Below are 25362 nucleotides of genomic sequence, written 5' to 3' on the forward strand. Positions count from 1 at the left end.
GCAACACGCGATCCAAAAGGCCTGCAGAAAGAGCTGACTATATTAATCATTGTGTTCTTACGCTTGGTTCTGAGAATAAAAAGAGGTTTGAAGGTGGAAAAGATCATTAATCAAACCACAGCAAAGAATTTTCAGTGCAATTTTAAATGACACTTCCGTGACATTAAAGATTCAGTCAGTCGGAATCGTCTTCAAGAGAGAATATATCTCTATAGCCACCGATTTTCAAAAAAGCCTCGTAAAGCGGATTCACTCCTATTCAGGTGAACTGCTGCATTTTAACATCTCTGGAATGTTCCACACATCCTTTCTACAAGGATACAAAACCAAAGAAGTGGACATGGTGTAAAACCTTTTTTGCATGACTATTGAAGTCAGCCATTAATTTATTTACCTTTTTAGCTGCTTTCTAATGTGTTTGAATGGCATGATCTAATGGGAGCAGTAGTAATCCTCACATTGTTTGCTGCACGATACGGTGCAGTCCCTTTATGTGGGAATATGGGGGTAATTCTCTACACCTGAAGCTTTTCCTGTGTGTTACAGGTCATTTGAAACACGATGTGCACCAAAAGCACATAAATCAATGCAAACCAAAAGAAAATTACAGGATTACATCAAAGAGAATTTTCTTGAAAACCCTCAATTAGATTCTCTCTGGTGGAATGTTCCCAAAGAGATCCATGGACACAAAATGAAGATTAGCAACAATGAAAAAAGGTGGGCATAACTGAAATCTAGTTTTTCGCCCAACTCGCATTCCGCTGCCAAAGAAACAAAGGAGTGGATCCTCGGCGACGCAGCAGGGACTACACCACCAAATTCCGCTGAGGCTCCTGGAAAATCTCCAAATTGAGATGAGGACATGAGCAAACAATTCCCTCATGTGGATCCCCCCTCCCCCCAAACATACTCCCTCTCTCCCGCTCTCACGCATATAGAAACAACATCCAAAAGAAAAGAGCAATAAAGCTCTCGCTTCATGTCCAGAGTTGTGACACAGAATGGAGCAATGTTGCTTTATAGCATCAGAAAAGATTAACAAGGAGCCTGTGAAGAAAGATCCGAGCTGATTAGATCCAAATCTTCAAACTCTCCGCTTTAAGTGCTTTCATCCTCAAAATATAGTACAACACTTTGGCTCACTTCAGCTGGGACTGCATATCGACAGTAATGCAGACCAGAACAGCATTAGACATTACCGGTAGATATCTAGGCCCTTTCTACTAACAGCAGCTCCTCTGCGGCGTGTATCACCCAGAGAAAATGCAGCCCGATGCACATTATCCTCCATCATCTGGTGCAGATTTACGGCAGCAGAGACAGCTGGAGAACGCAGGCGCCACAGCGAACAAATCTGTCCAATTCACACCAAAGCTCACACAGCAAATATCTTGTTTTAGATTACTCTTTCCAGTTGAATGTTTCGGTGTTTTCACCCTTCGAGTATTGGGCAAGTCCAAAATGTTCTAGAGGATATGCAAACAGGAGGGCTGCGCACAGGCCGACACTGACAAGCAACACATTATGTCGTCAGCATCATCATTCATCTACAGCGGGGGGGGGGGGGGGGTAGCTTTGTGTAGTATCCAGGGAATCTGGTTGTCATGATAAACCTTCCAATATTTAGTGAGAGGTCCATGCCAATGCCAATTTCCCTTTCTACTTTAAACGGTAACGGTCTCAGGGTTCCAAATTTGAAATGGCTGTGTTGACATGGAAGTGACAGTAATCAGGAACCTGTCAGGTCATCAGCGACAGATTTTAGTGTGATGCGATCATTTCTGCAGCTTGCCAGGGGTCAAAACACCGGAGACAGGCAAACATGGTGCTGTAAATGCAGCCCTGATGGTTTTGAGATACGATCAATCAGGAAACGTTCTGATGTAAACTAGGTCACGTGAATGTAAAAATCTTCCTGGCTATTAGCAAATACAGCTCAAGGATAACATTACTAGCATTTATGCCCAAAGGATCTTTTTTTAACCACAACTAAAGAGGTACACTGAGATACATTCTAAGCACACTAAACAGTGCGGACAGTTTGTGTCAAAGCAAAGCCACAAAAACTGCTAATTTTTCTGCCATTTTTTTTTTCTGTGTCATGAGGGACAGTGAACCCCTCCTCACGGGGGCCCACTGTTTGGCTTGAATAGCCTCCCCGAGGACCTTATTGACTGAAATTACAAAAAAGTTCCCAGTTCTGCAGCCAAGCAGAGGACAATGTCTGTTCATTCATTGGCTGCCGGCGTGAGACGGATATGTGTCTGCATTCATCTGTCCCTATGCTGCAATCTCCATCTTCTTTCATAGCACTGAGTGTGGTGCCGCTTCTGTCCTGTCCCTCGCTGGGGCCTCGTTTGTGTCTTTTCTACCCCTGTCAGGCTTCATTTCAGTGATTGTCTCTTGTAATTGTAGTGCCATCAGCAACAGTCTTGCCTTCACTATAATAAAGTCGGTCTTGCCCCCTCATTCTCTCCTTCCTAACTTGAAGGCAGCTCCGTCTGTGGCCTTGCCTTTGAACCCAGCATGTCTAAAGGCTTCCACGTGGCTCCACGTGCACACACCCACTTTAATAACAGTGTAATAAAAATGCAGGCTTCCACTGAGACCATACTACTGCACCTTCATGTTCCAAAGTTAAATGGAGGCTGTAAGAGCTTCCTGTTAACTATGTATTTCAAGGTCTCCCCCGTCTTCATGAGCTCCCACCGGCCTCCTAATTTGTCAGGTTAAACCTTTGGGGTCAACTTTAGAGGTAAAATATGGAGAAATTGCTCAAAGGAAAGTCAATCCAACGTAAGAAGCTCTCTAACCACAGGAATGAAATAATGAATGCCAACCATTACATAATACAGCAGAGTTCCTGTTTCAGACTCTAGAAGAAAGCAAAGATGCTTCAAAACTGCTGTTTTTCATCAGTTTCCTCCGTGTATTTGTTTTGTGTGAAAACACAATGTAAACAGGATAAGCTGCTAGACTGAGGTCATTCCTCCTGAAACAATGTTGACCACTTATGCAGATTGTTTTACAGTTATGGGTGTCAACTGAGAGACGGGAACTTTGAAATTAAGTAAATATTAAAGATGAAGGTACGGATTAACAGGTAGACACTGGATTGTTGCTCAAACAGTCAGAAGTAGTCAGTAAAAAGGGATAGTTCTCACAAAACGGATCTGAAACTCCATGTCTTTAAAAAGTTACAAATGCTCTGCAAAATATGCTACTTTCGAGGGCAGGGGTTGGCAACCCAAAATGTTGAAAGAGCCACATTGGACCAAAAAAAAACCCAAAAACCAAATCTGTCTGAAGCCGCAATAAATTAAAAGCCTTAAATAAACCTTATTATGAAGGCAACACATGCTGTAAGTGTCTATATTAGCCTATTTTTAAAATGATCAGTAGGCTACAAATACACAATTAGCAATCATGATTAAATGTTTATTATCCCTGCACCACATCCTGGAGAGAGTGACGCACCACGTGGCCACTCTGCTGTTCGATGGTGCTTTAACTTTCAGTATAATGAGATCTTGAAATTAAATACTTATTATACACATTTTTACAGCATTGGAAAACAGAATGTTTGTTGTGTTTTTCCTCGTACAGAAATTATATTAAAACAAAACATATATTCACACCATCTTTTTACATTTTTATATTTTTGAAAAAGCTCCAGGGGGCCACTAGGGCGGCGCTAAAGAGGTTGCCGACCCCTGTTCTAGGGTTTTCTAACAGTCTGAGCATTCCTGGTCATGGGCTGAGGCTTCTCAGTCTGGCACGTACAAAACATGAAATGTGTTCTGGTAGCAGGGCACCTTCCGAGCACTGCCAAGGTGACCTTGAGCAAGGTACCAAACCTCCAAATGCTCAGATAGGGCCCTGCGTTGAGCTGGCGTCTCATCCAGGGTTGTACCCGGCCTTCCTGCCTTCAACCATGTGGAGCTGGGACAGATTCCAGCACCCTCCCTGTGACCCCAAAAGGGATAAAATAAAAGCATTGCAGCTAAACAGCAATCACCAATGGCATAAAAATACCGGTTTATTGGGTTTACAGTCAAACCAGTTGCCTTTTGTCAAGGTCTCATCTTCTTCACCGCTCTATCCCTTTCAGGGTCACGGAGAGGGTACACAAGGTAGGGTCCAGCACCCTCCCTGTGACCCCAAAAGGGATGTCACCAGTTCATCGCAGGGCCCTATGTGAGCAATTGTGGGTTCAGTACCTTGCTCCAGGGTGCCTCAGTGGTGTTCTGAGGGTGTTCTAGCACCTTCTACATTCTACCAGAACACCTTTAATGTTTCGTCTGCACTGAGGCTTAAACTGAGACCCCGCCCCCCATCTCAGCCCAGTTCCCAACAGACTGAGCTGCCACCAGCCTTGGGTTATTTTTTTTTAAAATGATGCTTTGTGAACCTTCATGCTAGCCATCGTGCTTCCCTTGCCACAACTACAACCGTCTTTGTTTACAGACCGTATTGGGTGCGTTTCCTCCTGATCTGATGCGACACCATTAAAAAGGCTGGTATCGGGGCCTGATGCATCGGATCCGATTTGGACAACACTGCTACTTAAACTTAGATTTTCTCATACAATTCGTGGGCACAACGTATCAAATATTTATTTGAATAAGAATCTAAGTTCCTGCCGGTTTGGCGTGCGTTCCAGTGGCCCATAAAGTCACATCATAAAACATGGTTAAAGACGACCCTTGTGAGCTCGTGAAAACATACTGTAGCAGGAGCGTATTTGTAGTAGTAGCGGCGGATTGAGCAGGGACATGGGGATTTAACACACACACACACACACACACACACACACACACACACCACACACACACACACACACACACACACACACACACACACACACACACACACACACACAGAGTTGTCCACATGATGATGATGAATATGGGCTTCCAAAGCGACTGTTGGCTCAGAAAAGAAAACTCAGATTATTTTGAGGATGAAAAATTAGGGTTTGGAGGTGGGATGACGGATAAGTACAGAGAAGAGGAGAAAGTGCGCTGAGTCATAAACATGTAGCCATGTGTCTTGGCCTCACCCTGAAATAACAGCATTTCTGACCCCTTAACCATCACCCTGGATCTGCCCACACTTTGAAGCGAGGGCTCATGAAAATTTTGGACTGAAATTAAAAATAGAGGCCTTTTCTGTTCTTATTTTTTTATTTTTTACATTTTCCGTGCCTGAAAATAGAAAACCTTTATTCTTCTCCTCTCACCTCCAGATAAAGGAATGAGTATGTGCATGCCTACACTGTAGCTGTATCTTCTGGGGAGACTGCTACACCATCAGGTTGTTGCCAACGATTTAATCTTTCTAGCCCTCATGAGCCCACCATGCACTCCCGGATCTCCCCATTTTATGTAATGATGAAAAAGCAAACACATTTGATCAGGAAACCTGCAGATTGCGAAGCTCCAATCTCATCAGCACCCACACTGATCTTATTATACACACTCTCGTACGTGCACGCGAGCTGTGCCACTGTCTCATTTTAAAGGGAAATGTTTAAAGCAACATCCGGTGAGAGTCAGCCTTCATGCAGATAACTGCTGGGTATTAAGGTCAAGTAAGTGTGCTGGAAAAGAGATGAAAGGGAAAAAGTCTCCATGAACATAAACAGTTAATTCTTCTACACTCCTGCCCCACTAGAAACAGTGCGTTTTGCTATAAAGTGTCCATAGTAACAGCATAATACACTATATATAACACAGGAATAGAGAACAACTTGCAGGACACTTCCTGCTGTGGATCATCACAAAACTGCTGAGCATGTGTAGAGTTACTGTATTTTTTATAGCGCTTTAAATTATTTTTTTGCAGCCTTGGAGTACGACTCCCCCACATACCAGACACCGAGACAAACAGAATATAGGGCGGGAAGATTTATTGGTGAGAAGAAGTTTCTCGCTGAAGTAAACGCAGCAGTTTCCACGGTTTAAACATCTAAAGTTTACATTTGTGCGTGGGTGATGCCCAGCAACAGCAAATGCTCACAAGTAGCGTGAGCGACTTAAATCAGGGCACAAAAAAGATGCGACATCACACAATTCAATGTACATTCAATTCACTTCTTGAAATTTTAAATTATTCAGCGGGCAGCGGGGGAGAATGCCCGGCACTCATGCTCTTCCATCGTGCTATTTCCACCCTGCATAAATAATGAAACTTCCAATTGCACGTGAGCGCACGTGTGTGCTGCTCACTAATGCAGTGTGCACTAAATGTTTTATAAATGCAGCAAGATTAGAAAGATCCGATCTTGGGATACTTCAAAATCTAAAAAACAAACGATTTAACCGATTATAGCATTCGTGTTTACTTATATTTTCATGTATGGTGTGATAGATGTAAGGAATAGATCAAATGAAAGAGAAGTACTTTCTCTCCTTTATTCCAAGAGTAAATACTTTTACGATCACTGAGCAAAACCAACATGTTACACTAGTGCTGTCAAAGGATTACAATTTTTAATCAAATTAATAACGAGGTGATGTGGATTCATTTTGATTAATCACAAGTAAACATCATTCCTTTTAATCTATATTAATGGCATTTCATTTTGCAGGAGCAAACAGCCTCAGGAAAGAAGGGGGGGTTTGTTGCGAGCTTGGGAGACGCACTAGTCGAAGTGCTAGCTGAATCCCTAAATAACATACACTTTGCTCTAATGTGGTATTTCAAGCTAGAAGTGCTTCAGTGGAAAGAAAAATCCTTCCTGCAGAGCGTGTATAATACTTTATGAAGGTTGACGGCTCCGTCTTAGGGGTTTTTGTACGAGAGGGCCAATGTGCCCTTTTGCTGCTGTCACTACCGGCTCAACTCCTACAGTATATACGAACTGCCTGACCTGCACTGCCAGAGGCGTTTGGTCATATTCTGCTGCAGCGGGGTTAATTGTGTTAATGCTTTAACTTTGACAACTGTAGTTATAAGAGGTGTTAAATGCTGCTCCACTTCCACAACCCCCCGGCTGAGCCTTTAAGGACTAAACCTCAGATAATGAGACAAAGTCACATCGTGCATTGAATTATGTTACTGTAAACGACCGGCTTATCTCTTGATTTACACGTTAGTCTCCACTGAATCGCACCGTTACTCTGGAAGGTGTTGTAACTGGAGGAGGATGGATTAGGTGGGCTACACTGAGAGGACGAGCGGGCCCCTTATTGAATCTCCACAAACGCTCGAAACATTTACACCAAAGGCTTTATTCCCCGTTGTCACCCTCACCCTCCTTTGTTGTTCACCAATTTAGCCTTTTTGAACATTAAAACCCCACAAAACACCAGATAGGTCACATTCACACATCCGTCCTCAGGCACTGACACACTAAGAGACGCACACATTCTCAGCATATTTTTCCCAATTACAGCTGCTCAAACTGGCAGCTCGGGATATTCTGCAGTTTGAAGACACTTGTTTGTCACAAAAACCAACCAAAATCTGATAACGCAGATGGGTGTAGAGTCGTAAAGAGGAAGTCTCTCGTGGCAGAAGGTAAATCACCCTTACTGCCACCATGGGGGGAAAGACAATTCTTAAGTATTTAAGATTACTTTAAATTAAATTTCTCATGTAATTCTGATCAACAAACAGGATTTCCAATTCTAGGAGGGCAAGCCACCTTATACTGCAAACAATATGATTTATATGCCCGTTAATGACATGTTAATGACATGTTAATGACAGTAAGAGGGAGGAGGAAGTGTGTCCTATACGGTCTATATCAGGAAGACATTTTGCACATAATTGATAAAGTCTTAAAAGGAAGATGTTACTCACTGGTATTTCGAAGACTTCCTGAGTGTCATCAAGCAACTGAACCCTCATAGGGACCTGCCGACCTGGAGGCTGGCCAGGCGGGCGCAGGCCAGGCTCTAGCGTGGACACCCCGAGGCTTTCTGGGGCTCCTAGCCTCTGTCCGGCTGTGGATGACCTCTCAGCTGGTTCCGCCATGGTGACAGACATGAGCTCTTGAGCTGCAGGCACCTGGGTTCACGTCTGGTGGAGAAGAGGAAAGTTGGGTTTCATTCCAAGTGGTTTAAGATCCTTCTGGCTACAGGCTGAAAAAGGCTTTTAGACCTTTAAGGGAGAAGAATTAAGCCTTTTCCTTAAACCATTAAGTTCACTTCAGGCAAGAAGACTGTGAAGCATCCTGATAAATTGAAGCAGCTCCTCCACACATGCACCCCCCCGAAGGCATTTAGTCAGTGCCTTTGGCCCGAGCACCCAGCAGTGTCTCACATCTTGCTAGACATGTGTAATCTGACTGCAGCATGTTGCAGGTAAGATCAACTGCATTCAAAAAAGCACAAAGCTCCTTTCAAGACCAGTTCAGACTTGAATCAAAGCCTGCCGAGTAGGTGAGATACAGTCGGAAAGCACTAAAATTGTGCCATTCCCCCCACCCCCGCAGCAGACTTGATAAACCTCAAGTTGAGACAATAAATACGCTCTGGGGCATTTGGTGACATCAGAGCTGAGGAATGTTTGAGGAGACAGCCAATTGCCTTGACCCACAGACAGGGTCGTGTCAGCACACAGGCGGTACCAGCACCTGACCAAATACCTTCGATCAAGTATGAATCTTTGGTACTTGCCGTGCTTCCATTTTCTTTCACCACTATATTTATGGTGTATCATATTTTTTACCTTTACATTTATTTTCACTAAAAAAAACAAACCTCAGTACCAGATCATGATGTCTTTTAAGCAGAACATTAAAATGATCCATCTGAGCAGCTGGACTAAAGAAAAAACACGCTGCATTCAAAACCAGTCAATTCTAAATATTTACAGAAGAGACGGGTGGTGCAGTGACTTTCCATAAACACTCTATGACAGCAAAGATCCACCTAGTCCGACGGTCTGTCCGCCATTTTCAATAAAACGTCAAAACAAAAGGGTGTAATTTGTGGCCGTTGTAAAATAGCATGCTGGTCACTTTTGCTTGACGACAGGAAGTAGAGTCTGCAGAGTCTCTGTGCACCACAAATCTGTGCTGATTCCAAACAGTTTCAACACGTCGCCGGTTTGCAGCTAACGTACGTTTGGCTTGTGATGAAGAACCTCAAGCTTTGACTTCCTGTCTGACAGGATTTGGTCAGTGAATTGCTTCCTCTGCTGCACTTGTGTACAGGTAATAGGGGGATTAAGTAGCCTAACTGAGCTGTAAGTCTCACTTGGCGTAGCTTAACATTTAAATGTACAGCGTAACGCAAAACTGAAATTGGATCCCAGCCGAGGACGCGACCCAGCAACAAAGGGACCTGACATTCAAGTTACTCATTACACCTGTGGGAATGTTGTTCTTATGATTTACTTCCTCGTCACACCACATTAAAATCTCTGATTGGTGGTTCGCTCCTGGTCCGAGACTGAAATCTGCCAAAAGCGACACTGAGCTTGAAAATAAAGCCCAAGCAGCAATAAGCAGGTGTTTTCTGCTGACCGTTGGTTTATTGCCTACACCCTTCTGTCTCAACACCCACAGATTTAATTTCAGGCAGTTGTGCGTTGCCTTCCACCACAAACACACACTTAGAGTAAGTCTAAACCATCTTGAGCAAACCTCAATCCATACTGAGGATCAATCTGGTGGCTAAACAGTGGAAATTTGGAGGCAAAGGTTTCATCATCGCCTCCATGGGAGCCAGTGGTGGTGGGGTGGAGGGGGATTATAGCATTGAGTTAGCAGCGCAAGAGAGGAATACAGAGCAAGCTGGTCGCACAGGCACAAAAGACGCCACTGTGGGAGCTTCCAACAGCAGGGCTTTAACTCACAGCAACCGAGGCCTCTCAACCAGCCTTTGAACTGGTGTTAGCTGAAAGTTTCCCAAGAGTTTGTCAGGGGGAAGCAAGCTCTGAGAATCGGATGTGAATATGTGTGTGCGTGCAGGCGGGTCGACAAAGGAGGCTTTATTTTCAGAGCTTTCAGAGGTTACAAATCTGGCATTAATCCTTCTGTTGTCCAGTCATTTTGTCTGATTTCTTTTTATTTAGGATATAAAGACAGTGCTTATGCTAAAATGGGAAGGAACCATTATATAATCTGTGCTTGAATATTCAAAGAAAGGTTGCGTAATGGGCAACATTTCCCAGCAAATAAAACTGGCCTCACAATCACCACTCTTATTCATGGATCTTCAAAGCACAGCCAGATAAAGAAGCTCAATCATATGAGTATGGGTTGATTGATGAATACCAAAAAACAGACTGGGTTTTATAAAGAAGGAGACAACTCCAGGGGACCACAACATGGACTGGACTAATTGTATTAAAATATTCTGCTGGATTCAAATACAGTCAGCTTCCTCTGTGCTAACAAATAGTACATTTAAACATGAGACGCTGGAAGATTAAATTCTAACTCTTACTCTATTAGAATCCTTCCAGCTCTAATTGAATACGAAGCTCTGGGGGGAATCATGCAAAAAATTTGGTTAATTTGAAAGACATGACTGCAAAAGACAAGAAATCTGTGTATTTATTCTGTTTGGTGGCACCAGATGGGAACACTGAAAGCTGAAAGTGACTCACTCGTAGAGCTTTTACTTCGTCCTCCCCAACTTCTAATAGAGCCTACAATACTGCAGGGGGATTTCTAACATAGATTTAATTTGTGTGAAGCAAACAATGATTCTCCAGATAAATTAAGCTGCCACATCATATGTTGAACTTAATCTCATGTTCTCCAGCCCCTAACGCTAACCTTCACATGCACCGGAGGCTGCCAGAACTGGGCACCTTAACCCTTTAATCTATAACTGTTATTGATGGAAGCTTCAGGAATAAAAGAGTGTGATAAACAATCTCCACAATGAATCTACAGGGACACATTCAGTTGTAGGCTGAGGGTCATAAAGGGAGTCCATCCATTACCTTAATACTGACTGGACTGGACTGAGCATTGCAATGACACGCGCAGTACTGGTAACCAGTATAGGTGAGAGCCAGATCAAGGCTGCAACAAAAGAGGCTTAAGGCAGCACTCTGTCTCACCATTGGGCCGTCCTTCACCTGGGGAGACTTTTGCTACAGATGTCCTGGCATTTGGGGGAGTGCTATTGACTCGAATGGCAAACACAATTACAGACGAAAACGGAGCACCTTTTGAGCAAGACGGGGCTGCACGAGGGTCCCGCTGACCCCTGTGATCTGACCTCATCCTGAAAGAGCGAGGATGAGGTCCAGGGATCAATAATGGAAAGAGGACGGCCACCTCTTGTGTGCATTCTCCAGGGGTTGTCAAGGTGTCAAGTGCTAAAAAGCAGATCTACAAGAGTACAGTTTGCAGAGCTCAAGCTGCAGGATGTAGGTTAACAGGGTAATCCTTGAGGCCAAGATGTCAGTAGGCTAAAGCAACTCGATTACGCTTAACTCCGGGGTAGTATGCGTTTGTGACTGCATATGTCTCCATGGCAAATAAAAGATTTTCTCCTGAGAAATAGTAAATCTGAAGCCAGCTGGGAGGAAATAATAGGAAAACAATAACAACACTGACAGAAATAAATCAATACACGCAAAAGCTGCAAAATGTGAACTTTGCAGCAATGTTCTTAAACATGTAGCCATTTACAGCGCTTGATATCGAGGATATCTCTGTCTACCATGAGGCTTACAGTAAAAGAAGCTCTGCTGCTCCCAAAGCTCAGCCGATTAGGGGGAAATGAACAGGCTGCAACTGAGTCGGGCTTATTTATACTTAAGATATCTGCGCTCATCAGACATCTTGTGCTACTAAAACCCTGAAGGTTTAACCTAGAAATAGATCCTACGGCGACTCTTCGGAAAGAAAAAATATTCACAACACACGGAACGCAACAAAAGGAAGGCTGTGTGTAACCTCGCTTCATATATTCCGGATAGTGCGATTTCCTCACCCCGTCTTTCTTCGGGATCCACAGATTGTCCGTCTGGAACAGCGTTGTTGCCCGCAATCTTGAACAGTGTTGCGCCGCGGACGTGACTTTATTTTCAGCAATAAGTCCTCTCTTCGAACTGCTCCCTCTCTCAGGTGGGACGTGCTAACTGTGCGGTAGCCATTGAAACAAACGTGGGAAAACCGTGCACGGAACAATAAAGAGAAGAGAAACCCGCACCGCCCCCTGCTCCACTCGGCTACACTGACGCTGCAGTGGACCGGACGGGGGAGAAAGTGAAAATTGAGCTACGTTACAGCGGCACCTGGCGGTAATGCAATGAACAGCAGCATGGCGTGAACGACAACACAATGACATTAGGAAATAAACGTGTGCAGCCTTGGTCCTAATTGCACATCTGTTGAAAATTAGATTTTTTTTCAGTGTAGCCTCCTACAAAGATTTTTTTAAAATAATTTAGAAGCAAAGAAAAAAGGGTGTGGCCCGTACGGGGATCGAACCCGCGACCTTGGCGTTATTAGCACCACGCTCTAACCAACTGAGCTAACCGGCCATGTTCATCGTACACATCTCTAGTTCAGATCTCTCCTCACGCTAATAACTATGTTATTGGTAATTTCCGAGAAGAGATAAAGGTTCGACCCATAAGTATGTGTAATGCCATTTTTATATTTAAAAAAAAAATCGAGTCAGCAAAAATCTGTTGCCATAGTTACCCTGGAGGGCTCGAGACTGCCCAGTGCCCATGTGACCAACCAAGATGGCGACCCCAATAGAATGGATCGTATGTGAATAGCTAACCACTAGATTAATAAAACACTTTTTCCTTAACCTTTGACTTTAAATGCTATCGGTGGACTTACAAAACAGCATGAGGCCGATTATTTGTTTTCGTTTCAATGGAACAATTATTTGCCATTTTCGCTTTTTATACCAATCAGCACACCAACTAAAGTAACGCTTTCCGAATTTGCTAAGGTTAGCTCTATGGGTAGTATGTGCTTCATCATTTGTTGTTTAACGTTACTCAGCAGTTTTACTTCAGCCTGTCTAGTACGCTGGGTTCTGCAAATCATTGCTCTAATATGCGTTTTCTTTCAGGGTTTGAACTGGGTGGGTCCGTATTGTGGAAAATCTAGATCTGCTGGTTAATGGTTCATCATTTCACACAATCAAGATGGCCTTAAACGTCTTTGGTAAGCAGAGAATTGTGCTCTTTAATTGGTGTCTTATTTATATTCTGTCTGGTCGATGTAATTGCGTTACTATTTACTGTTTTTATAAATCTGTTTTTCAAATGTATTATATTCAGTTCCAAGCTATTGCTATTCAAAATTGGGTCAAATGGGGCGTTTATTTCTCCGCGTCCTACCTTGAAAACAGCATTTTAAATCAGCATTTGTAATGCATACTCCTTGTAATTGACTTTACTAGTCCTGCACCAGGGAAATATTACATTAAATCAGCTAATGAGATCTATACATACATAGAAATAGTGCTCGAACTATAGAACAAAGATAACAAATATACATTGGATAAAAACATCACTAATATACAGCTGTGCCAGTGTAGCTAACATACATTTGTTTTAATATTAAGATAATATCCTTACGAAGGATGCAAATTAATATCCATATATTAAAACAATATACATGAAAACTGTTTAATAGAGTGCAAATTAGAATTCATAATGATTACAAAGTTGGCACAGTGATGCCACAAAGACTATTTTGCTGAAAAAATCAAAACCCTTTGCTTTCTCTTATTGGGTTTGTCATTTTTTTCTGTAAAAATTTAATTGGAAACTAGGTTAGGAAATTCTAACCTACACAATGTGAAAGATTGTTGGTTTCTTGTGTTCATTCATTTGTGGTGATTTTCAACATGTATTTGTTTGCTGACCCTATGGCAATGATTTTACCAAATCATTATTTTTTTAAGGCTTTGTTGAATTTGACCTACATGGTATAAGGCTAAACCTTAATATGCAACATAAATAGAAATTGCAATGAGCACTTGTGGGTCAAAAGATACTCTTGAATCAATCTTCTGAAAAACATTGACAGCTAATAAGAGGTTGCAGTGCATCAACATCATCAGTGAAAGCTCTTGCTTTTGTTTCTGTCCGTGCTCATTGCCAACACTGAGTTTTCACAGCCTGCATGTTATGTCTGGTTTCTCGTGAGTTTGTCTGTCTGTTGCCTTGAGGAGGGGGGTGACACGCTCATCCAGGGAAGGTTTGCGGTTAATTTGAAGGCAGGATATGGACAGGACAGAAGTGTTAAACAGATAAGACTTGTTGAGTGACCTCAGAATACACAGAAACAGGAAACATGCTGATAGGTTTCCTCAGGCTGAAAAGATGGAACACAGCACGTGCTTGAATGTGCAGATGTTGTGGTGGGACAGCATATGCATTGTATGTACACTCTATAGTGCATACAGCAGCAACTCCACTTAAGGAGCATCACTGATTTAGTCAATATTCACACATTTTGAGCTTATCTACATTAATCTTTGAAAGTATTTTCAGTGAAAATAATCTGTAAGGGCTGCAGAGTTGAGCCAAACTCCATCTGAGAGCCTGCAGTCACATATTGTTTGGTTACTCTAAGCCTGTAATCCTCCACAGATTCATAAATATTTCATTATTATTACTAGCCTGTCGCCAACGCCGAATAAGCGAAGAGGAAACATGCGTTAAATGTTCTAGTAGACCATAGGGCTGTTATATATCTTTTATAGACTTAATTAGTCTACCTATAAAGAAAGGTTTATAGTTGTACAAGGACCGTCAATGAAAGGTCCAGCACCCGTCAATACGTCAGGGTAATTACAGAGAAACTAAACAATATAAAGCATGTACCTATTCTATCTTACATTTAATATAACTGCATCCTGTGGAGTCCATCAACAGTAATGCAATTGTTGTATTTTCCACCTGAGGGCACTGTAGGAAAGCAAATAAAAACTCAAACCGCTGAGACTTTTTTTTTGTCCCCAGATCACGATGAATACAGGCCTCCAGTATGGAAGTCTTATTGTAAGTAATACAAAAAGATTTTGACTGAATTTCACTTTAGGATGCTCCTTCAGATGTGCTGTAGCTGATCTGTTTCTGTGTGGTTGTCTTGCCTAGTGTATCAGCTCCAACAGGAAGCACCTCACCCACGCAGACTCACCTGCACCAGTGAGGTGAGAGCACACATCCTTATTTTCAGTTGGCAGCATTTATGCTATTCTTCTATCCTTTATTCTTGAATTTCTATATTTTTGTACCTTTATTGCAAAAAAATTGATGTTCCTGTAGGTTTATTATTTTGCTGCTGAAGTCCCCCACAAAGGAGGTACAATCCCAATGTGTTTGTCAGGGAGCAAAATGGATTTGGGAGAAACAAAGGGGGACTCAGCTGGATTGCGTCTGGTGTTTATAGTAATCTCTTTTATCGGATGCCTGGATGGACGATTGTGGGGTTAAATGAACAGCTGTTTACATTGATTCATTTGGTCTGGTCAGGTAGCCAATGTTGACCCAGTTTGAATCAGCAGACTGGCAGATGGAGGGGATGTAATAACCCGCTCTCCACCCTTTCTATCGTCCTGGTATTACCAGCATCCCTGTGGTGCCTGTTGGGAATTCAGCCAATATGTGATTTAATGATGCACCAAATAAACACTGGAAGGCGACATAGTGGATCACTGGGAAATCTCTTTTGAGTAATATACTAAAAATGTTTTTTTTATTTAAGCTAACATCCGTTTATTATCTTTGCTGTAGGTTGACAACCGGCCTAAATACTATGGAAGAGAGTAAGTTGGTTTTCTGCATTTACTAAGAAATGTTTTTCATTTTTCGATTAGTTTTCATTTTCTTGTCCCCTTGCTGCCTTTTAATCCAGATACCATGGTATGATCTCAAGAGAAGAGGCTGACCAGTTGCTGAGTCAAGCTGAAGGCAGCTACCTCATCAGAGAGAGTCAGAGGCAGCCGGGTACATACACACTAGCTCTAAGGTATGCCGTGATCCACATATTTTGGTAACTTTCATGAGAAGTGCTGTGACTTGTTTTAGCTTTTGACGTGAATTGGCAGAGATCTTATAATTGTTTAACCTCCAGCACCCTCTGTGTGTATTTGATTGGCAGTTGTGTTATTGTTGAGGACGTGTATGTCATTGGATGTAAGCGTTTAAGACAGCAGTGCAGGTGTACAGTGTTTAACCTCTGCTCATCTGAGTAGCCATTGCTCCACACCCCATTCCTCCCGGCACAAGGGAGGCCTTCACTTAGTGAGGCAATGTGTCATTTTTCTGCTCACTTTTCCCACTGAGCTTCATGCACCATTTCTTCAGCACAAGTGTAATACTTTTAATGGGTGCACGGCACAGTTTGAAGTAGGTTTTGGGTCAGTTTGCTCTATTCATAGTGCCACTATTCTTGCACCTGCAGAAGTCTTTCTCCCCTGGCTATAATTGCATTCCATAAATACCCAGACCATAAAGTAGTGATTCACTCTGGTGTTGCAAAAAGAGGAAAGGGTTTTTTTTAGGTTAATGATTTTGCAGTGTGGCTTTATCTCACAGTGGTTCTGTTGTGATCCACAGAGGAGTGGGTAATGTGTTGGCCCACTTCAGGGTCTGTCCGTCATTAACAGAAATTGCCTTTCAGAACTTTACTGTTTTTGTAAATAAAGAAAGAATACACTAATGTTTTTCATTTGTTATACGCCAACATTGTTCTGCATAATGGCTCCATTTTGTCATTGAGTTAAATATGCACTTTAGCTTTAATTTTAGGATTTTCACCTTTTCAGAGTTTACTGCAGTGCTTATTGTGTTTTTATGTTCATGTCTAAACATGTAATACATAAGTATGTAATATCTAAATATGTAATATATGAGTATAAATATGAATATTCCTTTCCTGCTCTGTTGCCTCAAGATTTGGGAATCAGACGAGAAACTTTCGTCTCTATCATGATGGGAAGCACTTTGTTGGAGAGAAGAGGTTCGAGTCTATTCATGACCTGGTCACAGATGCTCTCATCACACTCTACGTTGAGACCAAGGTTTGTATTTAACTCTTATACTTTAACTTGTCTTGCATTTCATTGGCTCAATGCTAAGCTTTGCTCACAAAAAGTGCACATTAGAATGTTGGAATTCTTCAATTTTTATGACATCTAGGACCTCACCTTATTGACAATATGCCAGGCATCATTTTTGTTTTGTCACGATAAATCGGTTTCAAGGCCAAAAGAACACGTGCTACGGTTAATAGCTTCCAGATTCCTTGGATGTTTTCTTGTATTTCTTACAGTCAGACTGTAGACGCAAAGGTGTGAAAGTGGGTTATATATTTGTTTGTTGACACTAATGTTATATTCTAACAGGCTGCGGAGTACATTGCTAAGATGACGATAAACCCCATTTACGAACATGTGGGCTACACCACCCTGAACCAGGAGCCCAGTCTAAAAAAACACCTCCCACTCAGTCCGGAAACTCCAGACGGACCCATACCGGCAAAAGATGACCTTAATACAGAAGAGAGGGTGAGGACACTGTATACACTGTGTGTGTTTAAAAAGACACGAGATGACATTTAACAGGTACTGTGTATTTTAAATGAAGTGTTGTTTGGAAAGTTTTCAGAGTTCTGGGGATGAAAAAGAAATTGAGCCTTTTTTGGCCTATAGTAAAAAAAAACAACACAATTCTGAGTTGAGCTCATCATTCATCAATGTCTTTGTGCCTGTGTTTTATAGAAGGCTGAGCCTTGAATGCACTGAACAATTTTTAGCTGTCGTAGACAAAAATCAGTTGTGGCTGAAATGAGGTGACATCTTTCGTGGTGCATCCAAAATGGTGATCGCGTGTTGCACGTTGAGAATACTGTTCGCAGTGGGCCCACGTCTCGCTAACAGAGCCTTGGAAAGAAATTGCCGATAATGTAAGACGGTCATCTCTCAATACAATTGTGGCTATGGTTCCACAAGCCAAAGGACACATACTTTACATTAGTGGGAGTCACACAAAAAATAAAATCTTGTGAAGATGTGGCAGAGGAAGCCTTGTTAAACGATGAAACTCCACTAATTCAAGGTCTCGATTCTGCCTCGCATACAACTGCTCCCGGATTTGAGATTAACAAATCACATTGTCATAGCCTGCTATGAAACCTGGTGTCATACATTTTGAGATCTGCTTCTCAGGAAGACTTGCAATCAATGAAATTCTAAAATTGCTATAATCGGTCTGATGGGCGATGTGTAGGCGCCCTTGGTGTTTGAGATTAATACAAGACTGAATAGCCTCATTTGCCTTGTTAAATGTGCATGTGCTTTAATGTGTAAAACTTGTACAGAAAGTTTTATAAATGAGTTGTTCTAGTTCAAGAGAGGAAGTAACCAAATGTGCAGACTAAAGTAACCCTGTAGGTTAAAGGTGAGGAAAGTTGCTGTTGGTTCAGTCTCGAGATGGATGAAAGAGTCGAGGAATGTGGTGAAAGAGGGAGACGACGGCGGAGGAGGATGGATGATGGATGCATGAGGGAGGTGGCCTCCAGCCAAGGGCTCTGCAGTAAAATTACATAACAGCAGGTTGCCTGCAGAAGCCCAAAGCTGCCAACTGAGTAATACGCATCCAAGTTGTCTGTTTGTTAGCTTGACTTTCTTTTATCAGTTTTAGTTCTGCTGTTAGCAAATATATAATAATAGCTAAATTACTAGCACATGTATCAAACTGTAATACAGCACAGATAAAACAAACGCGTTTGTAATGGTGTTAATCCCTCCAGAACTGCCTTTTGATGCCTGACGTGGCCCGTAGAGCATAACAACCATTGCACACCATATATCTGTGTGAGTGTGTGTGTGTTTTCCATAATTGTCTGGATTTGCAGACAAAGCAGAGTGGCTGTGACATTGACACCAAAGCAGGAGGAGCTGTACCGTCTTTCAGCTGATTGATTTTCACTGGGGGATAAAAGCTGCTTCACATTCCCTGTGAACGTAGTAACAATATAGTTATATATTTTACATTTTCAAGACCTTTTAAGGTTTTACCCATGGTTATCAGTATAGCACTTTATAGAAGGGGGCAAGTTTAAGTGAACGTCTCAGGTTTTCCCAACAGGGGCAGAATTCTTTTTCTCACGTGGGATTACTGTCGCTGCAGGTTTGGTGACAAACAAGAGTCAAAGTCCTCTGATTGGCTTGTCTTTGCTGCTGCATCTGGTTAAATTCATTCGTTGCTGTGCTGTAGCTCAGCATCCGCCTCCTCTTTCTCTCTCTCTCTTTCTCTTCCCTCTGTCTCCACCTCTACCCTATGAAGGAAAGCAGATTAAGACACTCGCTCCGCCATGTGGGTTAGAGTGCTCAGCTACACTAAATCAGGACCAGTCTGCTTTTGAGCTTTTTTTGACTGAGGAACTGGAGAATATTTGATTATTTTTTTTAAGTGAAGATTTATTTGAAGTTTTATTTTCATCCTTCCATTGGGAATTATAAGCTTTCTGGCTTTGTTTGTTTATTACAGACTGGAATTGCACCATCCAGACAGCGTCAGCATAGAGACGATGTGATTGGCCTGTGTTTGTGGAACACAGATGGAATGTTAGCTTCTTAGTTTGGGATGGTGTTGTCAGCTGGAGCTTTAAATTAATTTCAGATTCTAGTTTTTCTGTTCTTTTCTGGCTTATGTCGTATTCTTTTTTGTTCTGATTAGTTTTGCGTGTTTGTAAATTGAAATCAGATATTTTCTGCTTCCTAATCGGTCTGAATTAAATTAAGACAAAACTACAGATGTAACAATGCCAAACCGAGAGTCCTACCGCATCAAGGGAGATAAAAAACGCAGAAGAGCCAAAAAGGAAACTCGTCCCAATAGCTCTTTGTTTACCACAGCTCTCGGTTTAAATGTCAGCGCTGGTTCTATTCCCTCACTGCCAGCTGCTGGCAGCATACAGGACCCCAGCACCAGTTCAAGAACCCATCTTAGCTGGGCATCAGCCCCCTCCAAACCTACCTACCCAGCTTCCAACTTCTGGCAACCAATCAGGTCTTTTGCCCTTTCGCAGCTGACATCGCTGGTGCGGAGGTCCACCCTGAGGGAGAGCGATTTGGCACCCAAATACGAGAAGGTTCACAACTTCAAGGTGAGTGAATGCTTTGCCATTTGCATTCTGTGTGTGTGTGTGTGTGTGTGTGTGTGTGTGTGTGTGTGTGTGTGTGTGTGTGGTGTGTGTGTGTGTGGTGTGTGTGTGTGTGAGAGAGAGAGAGAGATACAGGATTGCTGATTCAGCTCATGAGGATTTATTCAAATTCTCTTTTGAGTTTGGAAGTCCCAGAAGTCAAAAACACACACAAATGCACACACACATGCAGGTGAACATTCAATTTGTATGCTTCAGTTTATTAAGTCATATCCCCAAGTTGTGAGGAGCCATTCAAACATTCTGTTGTGTTCATACTGTATAATTTAGGATCTTCCGCTTTGACAGATTATCAGCGCTCTGGTATCGTGTGACCTGGTTTTTAATGAACGTTCTTACCTTTTCTAAAGTTAATTATATGTCAATACATTTTTAATTATCTGTATTTTGGTAAATTCTGTAAAAAGTAAATTTTCCCTGCATTTCTAATCCAGGTTCATACATTCAGAGGTCCACACTGGTGTGAATATTGTGCTAACTTTATGTGGGGCCTCATCGCTCAAGGAGTCAAGTGTGCAGGTAACACACAATCCCATTTATTTTCTTTCTCAAAAAAGATTATCCTCCTCCTCCTCTGTGCTCTGTGTTACCTCACATTAGGACAGGAGGCGTGTAGTTTATTACGTTGGATGTTGACTCATTTCTGGTCTATTAAAAGACCAAATCCGGTGCCAGAGAACACAGTGTCATTGTGAATTTTTCAACCTACACTTATTCTTAGTTTAAATCTCCATGCCTATACATCAAGTGCAAGGCATGCAAACCATTATCCTGCTTTTTTTATAACAATTTGACATATTATGTTACATAATAGCTGGAATTTAAAAGCAATACAACCATATAAAGTACAGTTATTTTTAATTGACCACCATAATCTGTATTTTCTTTCAGATTGTGGTCTGAATGTGCACAAACAGTGCTCCAAAGTTGTGCCCAATGACTGCCAGCCAGATCTGCGCCACGTCAAGAAGGTATACAGCTGTGACCTCACCACACTGGTCAAAGCCCACAACACCAAGAGGCCAATGGTGGTGGATATGTGCATACAGGAACTGGAGGCTAGAGGTAAGCAAAACGTGTCTGTATCTGACTCATAGTATTTATGTAACAACGGCCAAAAACAGGCTTTTATCCTTTATCATTCAGAACACCCACCAGCTGAGTGAAGCCAGCTCATAATGTCCAAGTTCAGCCATCATGTTATTGATCAGAGCCCAGAATAAGCAGCTTAAGGTGAAATTGTTGGGGAAATGATTGATATTGTCTATTAAAAATCTTCAGGTCTTCAGTCAGAAGGATTGTACAGAATCTCAGGCTTCAGTGAGCTGATTGAAGATGTCAAGCTGGCCTTTGACAGAGGTGAGAGACTGTTTGCACATAAGTCAGATTTTGCTGCTTTCTTCACTTGTTTTGGGTGGATTTTATCAGCTGTGTTTTGTCACAGATGGAGAGAAGGCTGACATTTCCACAAATGCTTACGAGGACATCAACATCATCACCGGGGCCCTCAAGCTCTATTTTAGAGAGCTGCCTATTCCTTTGATCACATATGATGCCTACCCACGCTTCATAGAGGCTGCAAGTATGTCTCCGCGCATTTCTTTACCTTATTATATAAGATGCCGCCAGTGAATGAAGGGGGCTTTGGTCGTCCTTGGCAACAATAAAGACGTGTAGCTGGCATGCATTTCCCTTACCTGTGATCGTTAACCTGGTGTTTAAGTTGTGACACATTGCAGCAGAAAGTGCTGTCCTCTTATCAGTGTTCATTTTTTTCTTCTTCTTTGTACCATGCAGAGATCACAGATGCAGAAAAACGTCTGGAGTCTCTCCACGAGGCCTTGAAGCTGCTGCCTCCAGCTCACTATGAGACACTGCGATACCTCATGGCTCATCTTAAGAGGTAAAAATGCACGATTCATGTGCACATTTGATCACGTCCAACAGACTGCAACATCTAACGACCAGCTCTCCTCTCTCATTCTCTCTGCTGTTTTGCACATCCAGGGTGATCCACTGTGAGAAAGAGAACCTCATGTCCAGCGAGAACTTGGGCATCGTGTTTGGCCCGACCCTGATGAGGGCCCCAGACCTGGATGCCATGACAGCCCTTAACGACATCCGATATCAGAGACTTGTGGTGGAATCACTCATTACTAATGAGGATGTTTTATTCTGAGGGCAGCATTAGAAGAAATATTTCTTTACCTCTTTACACATGAAGGATGCTGAGGAATACGTGTGATTTGTCTTCCTTAGATAAATAACTTTTATTTGGAAATTAACAAGCACGACACCAAGAAAATGTGTCATGCTTGCAACTAACTACAAAATGTAAACTACCTGTTTTTTAGTGAATGGAAGAACTCTACTGTATTTGTGTGAATGACTGGATAATCATTGTGGAGAGTTTGAAGGAAACACTGCTACCCTGCACGTTTTAGACATTAGTGAATTTAAGCTCACTCAGCAGATCTTACACACCCCAGAAGATATGAATTCTTTAATAATGCTCCAACCCAAGATATAATTACTGCAGCTGGATATCTGGAAGGGTAGCCCGTAATAAATGTCATTGATAAATGTCATTGTTAGAGGGGGCTGGCAGAAAGTGAAACAGTTCTTTGTCAGTCTATAGTGTACATTTCTTACAAGAATGTCTTGAAAAAGTTTGGGGGCATTTGTTTCAGCATCAGTTTCCTCCCAATAGCATTGTTATCTTTTACTAGGACGCCCAATTTGACTGCCAGCCTCAGGCTTATGTCGCTGGATCGCAAATGTAGTAGTGCTGCAAAGGTCTTTGATTTCTGCAGTCTCAAAATAATCCTTCATTCCTCATCTGAAGTGGAAGAAACACTGGGCAGCTAACTGAATGAAGGACTGCATTAATGAAGTACATTTAACTCATTCCTCAGAATGGACTTCTTGAATTTTATATCCCTCAAATTTACAGCTCATTTCACTCACAACTGGGTCACTTACCACTTTGTTTTATGCTGTATTCTATACCTTGATATATGGATTCCTGACATCTTGTGTTATTGTGGTTAAAACACTGAGTATTGCATATAGATTTCAATGGTTCAGCATTGTCTTCTCACTGTCTCCGAATGTGTTCTCTCACATCTTTTACACCCATAAAGCTGAAAGCCGAGAATCAACTCTTAAAATTAAATGTCACAGCAATGAATGGAGAGACCTGACTACCGTGCGTCTCATGATAGCTTTGTCCTGTAGGTGGCAGCAGTGAGAGTACAAACATAAGTGACTTGATACATAAATATGTGAAAGAGTGCTTTATTTTGCTTTTCTTTTGTTCGTCATTTGTATAAAATGAATATGTTAATTAAGCAGTTTTAACATGCAGTCTCTGTGCTCAAAATGATAATTGAAATTCCTATTGTCCTCATTAGGTGGAATTCAACCACTTGAAAGAAACGTCTACATGGCCAGTCATCCCAATTCACCTCAACAGACTAATAAAAACACTCAAAGCAGTATAATTGAGAGTCCTTTTACTGTAAGTCACTGAATTACAGGGCAAACGTTTACTAAACTCAGCTTACAGTATTTTGGGAATTATGCATCAATCCTATGAAATATAGTTCCTAAAGATAGCTCCAGGCATTTACCACATGTTAAACCAGCTGTGATAAAGGTGTGGTGTGTGCTGAAATAATTGAATGCCTCTGTCACACATTACTTGTAAATTTATTTCGACCCCACTTTATAATTATTCGTGAAAGCAGTTTCCAATGATCCATTTTGACTTTGAAAATAAAACGTTATTCACCAGAGTTTGATCGGGGTTGGCTCTAATTTGATTAATTTATAGAAATTCACCTTTTTCGATAGCTTTTGACTTCATTTTTCTCTCAAGATGTAATATACTTTTGTAGGAATAATGCCTTGTATTTCGTTTGTTTGCCAATTTTGTAGTATATTTTCGGGCGTTGACAGTCGTGAGAAAGTAAAACTCGACTACCGTATGTTTTATTGTTTTGGAGTGTTTTTCCATAAGGTGTTGACATGGATGTGACACTTTTCGAAGCACTTTCCTTTCCTCTATTGGACTACAACACTAATTTTGTCTATAAACAGCTTTAAAATCAAAACCCGTGCTATGATTATGCCATTGATATATGATTGTAAACATTATTTTCCATACTATTTGTGGTACACCATCGCCTCGTTGGCGCAGTAGGCAGCGCGTCAGTCTCATAATCTGAAGGTCGTGAGTTCGAGCCTCACACGGGGCAGGTTATTTTTTCGAGCTCAGTCGTTGCAGAATGGATCTCCTGAACTGGGGTTGGTTTGTAAGTTTTTGTCTCTCTAAAGGACGCTTTGGGTAGTCACATATGTAGTGTAATTGTTATACTGATACCATTAAGGAGTTTGTGTAATGATACAGCAAATATCATTAAATCTCTATGGCGCACGAGCGAAAAGCTGTATAAGCCCAGCCAGTCATATGCGCCATTCAATCTTTCAACAGCCAATCATATGCGCCATTCAATCTTTCAACAGCCAATCATATGCGCCATTCAATCTTTCAACAGCCAATCATATGCTCCATTCAATCTTTCAACAGCCAATCATATGCGCCATTCAATCTTTCGACAGCCAATCATCTGCGCGATTCAATCTTTCGACGTCCCGCCTTAAATTAAACTGCGAACTGCGGTCTCAATCTTTGGAAAAGTCAATCGATCCTCGAGTTGATTTATTATTTAAAAATCTGCCCGCTGTTTATTCCGGACATCTCCGTGGATTTTGACAAGGTACGTGCGCAAATTGCGGTCTGTTATTCGTTACGTTTTTTTTTTCATTTCACATAAAATATCACCGTAAATGCTTAATGCAATATGTCCAAGTCATGTCAGGCATTTGTAACGCTAATGTAACTTGATCATCGGGAGTTTTGCAATAAAGTTTGTGCAGTTGCTGCCCTAGCTTTAGCTGGTTGTATTTTTTTTTCTGCCGATGAAATTGCTTGTTTTCTTTGGCAGTTGTGCGCTGGAGTGCGTCGTTTCTGATTACTTGTTATGTTATAACATTATGTTATGTTATGACAGACCAAAGAAATGGCATGACCTTTACACTCAGGTGAAACGACCAACCTAAAACGACTTACATTAATCATTTCAGATAGCAGACTACATTTTTCCCTCAGGTATAGACAGAAAGGATATAATCTATCTAGATTTATAACTATTAGCAGGATAAAAATCCCTCTG

At 41.7% G+C, this 25362-nt stretch overlaps 2 protein-coding genes and 2 non-coding genes across 6 annotated transcripts in view; 2 read left to right on the forward strand and 2 right to left on the reverse strand.

The window, feature by feature from the left end:
* Positions 1-12159, reverse strand: part of LOC130522396 (FERM, ARHGEF and pleckstrin domain-containing protein 1-like) — a 34061-nt gene extending 21902 nt beyond the window's left edge. For both annotated transcript variants that reach the window (XM_057026775.1, XM_057026774.1), the window contains exons 1-2: positions 11913-12159; positions 7813-8031 (exon numbers count right to left, since the gene is read on the reverse strand). In XM_057026775.1, the coding sequence (XP_056882755.1) occupies positions 7813-7998 (186 nt within the window). In that variant the 5' untranslated portion in view covers positions 7999-8031; positions 11913-12159. The remainder of the gene's footprint in view (positions 1-7812; positions 8032-11912) is intronic.
* A 232-nt stretch (positions 12160-12391) lies between these two features.
* trnai-aau (transfer RNA isoleucine (anticodon AAU)) lies at positions 12392-12465 on the reverse strand. The gene has a single exon. It is a non-coding gene; the product is annotated as a tRNA-Ile (tRNA).
* Positions 12466-12654: 189 nt separating this feature from the next.
* On the forward strand, positions 12655-23922 carry LOC130522792 (N-chimaerin-like). Of its 2 annotated transcripts, none has more exons than XM_057027513.1 (15): positions 12655-12890; positions 13014-13108; positions 14917-14955; positions 15052-15107; positions 15691-15722; positions 15812-15925; positions 16853-16979; positions 17304-17465; positions 19991-20068; positions 20560-20644; positions 21017-21190; positions 21407-21484; positions 21570-21707; positions 21923-22028; positions 22133-23922. In XM_057027513.1, the coding sequence occupies exons 2-15, from the start codon at positions 13090-13092 to the stop codon at positions 22302-22304; spliced, it is 1380 nt and encodes a 459-aa protein (XP_056883493.1). In that variant the 5' UTR covers positions 12655-12890; positions 13014-13089; the 3' UTR covers positions 22305-23922. The 2 variants fall into 2 exon arrangements, with proteins under 2 accessions (XP_056883493.1, XP_056883494.1); XM_057027514.1 differs by having other exon boundaries at positions 12678-12696.
* Positions 23923-24311: 389 nt separating this feature from the next.
* Positions 24312-24384, forward strand: trnam-cau (transfer RNA methionine (anticodon CAU)). Its single transcript has one exon. It is a non-coding gene; the product is annotated as a tRNA-Met (tRNA).
* The last annotated feature ends 978 nt before the right edge of the window (positions 24385-25362 follow it).

This window comes from Takifugu flavidus, chromosome 3 (genome assembly GCF_003711565.1).
Source record: "Takifugu flavidus isolate HTHZ2018 chromosome 3, ASM371156v2, whole genome shotgun sequence".
Lineage (NCBI taxonomy): Eukaryota > Metazoa > Chordata > Actinopteri > Tetraodontiformes > Tetraodontidae > Takifugu > Takifugu flavidus.

Excerpts from the sequence above, each read along its gene's own strand:
- LOC130522792 (XM_057027513.1), top strand. Across the intron at positions 15,108-15,690 it reads GACTCACCTGCACCAGTGAG|GTTGACAACCGGCCTAAATA; the intron begins GTGAGAGCACAC and ends TCTTTGCTGTAG. Across the intron at positions 22,029-22,132 it reads CTCATGGCTCATCTTAAGAG|GGTGATCCACTGTGAGAAAG; the intron begins GTAAAAATGCAC and ends TTGCACATCCAG.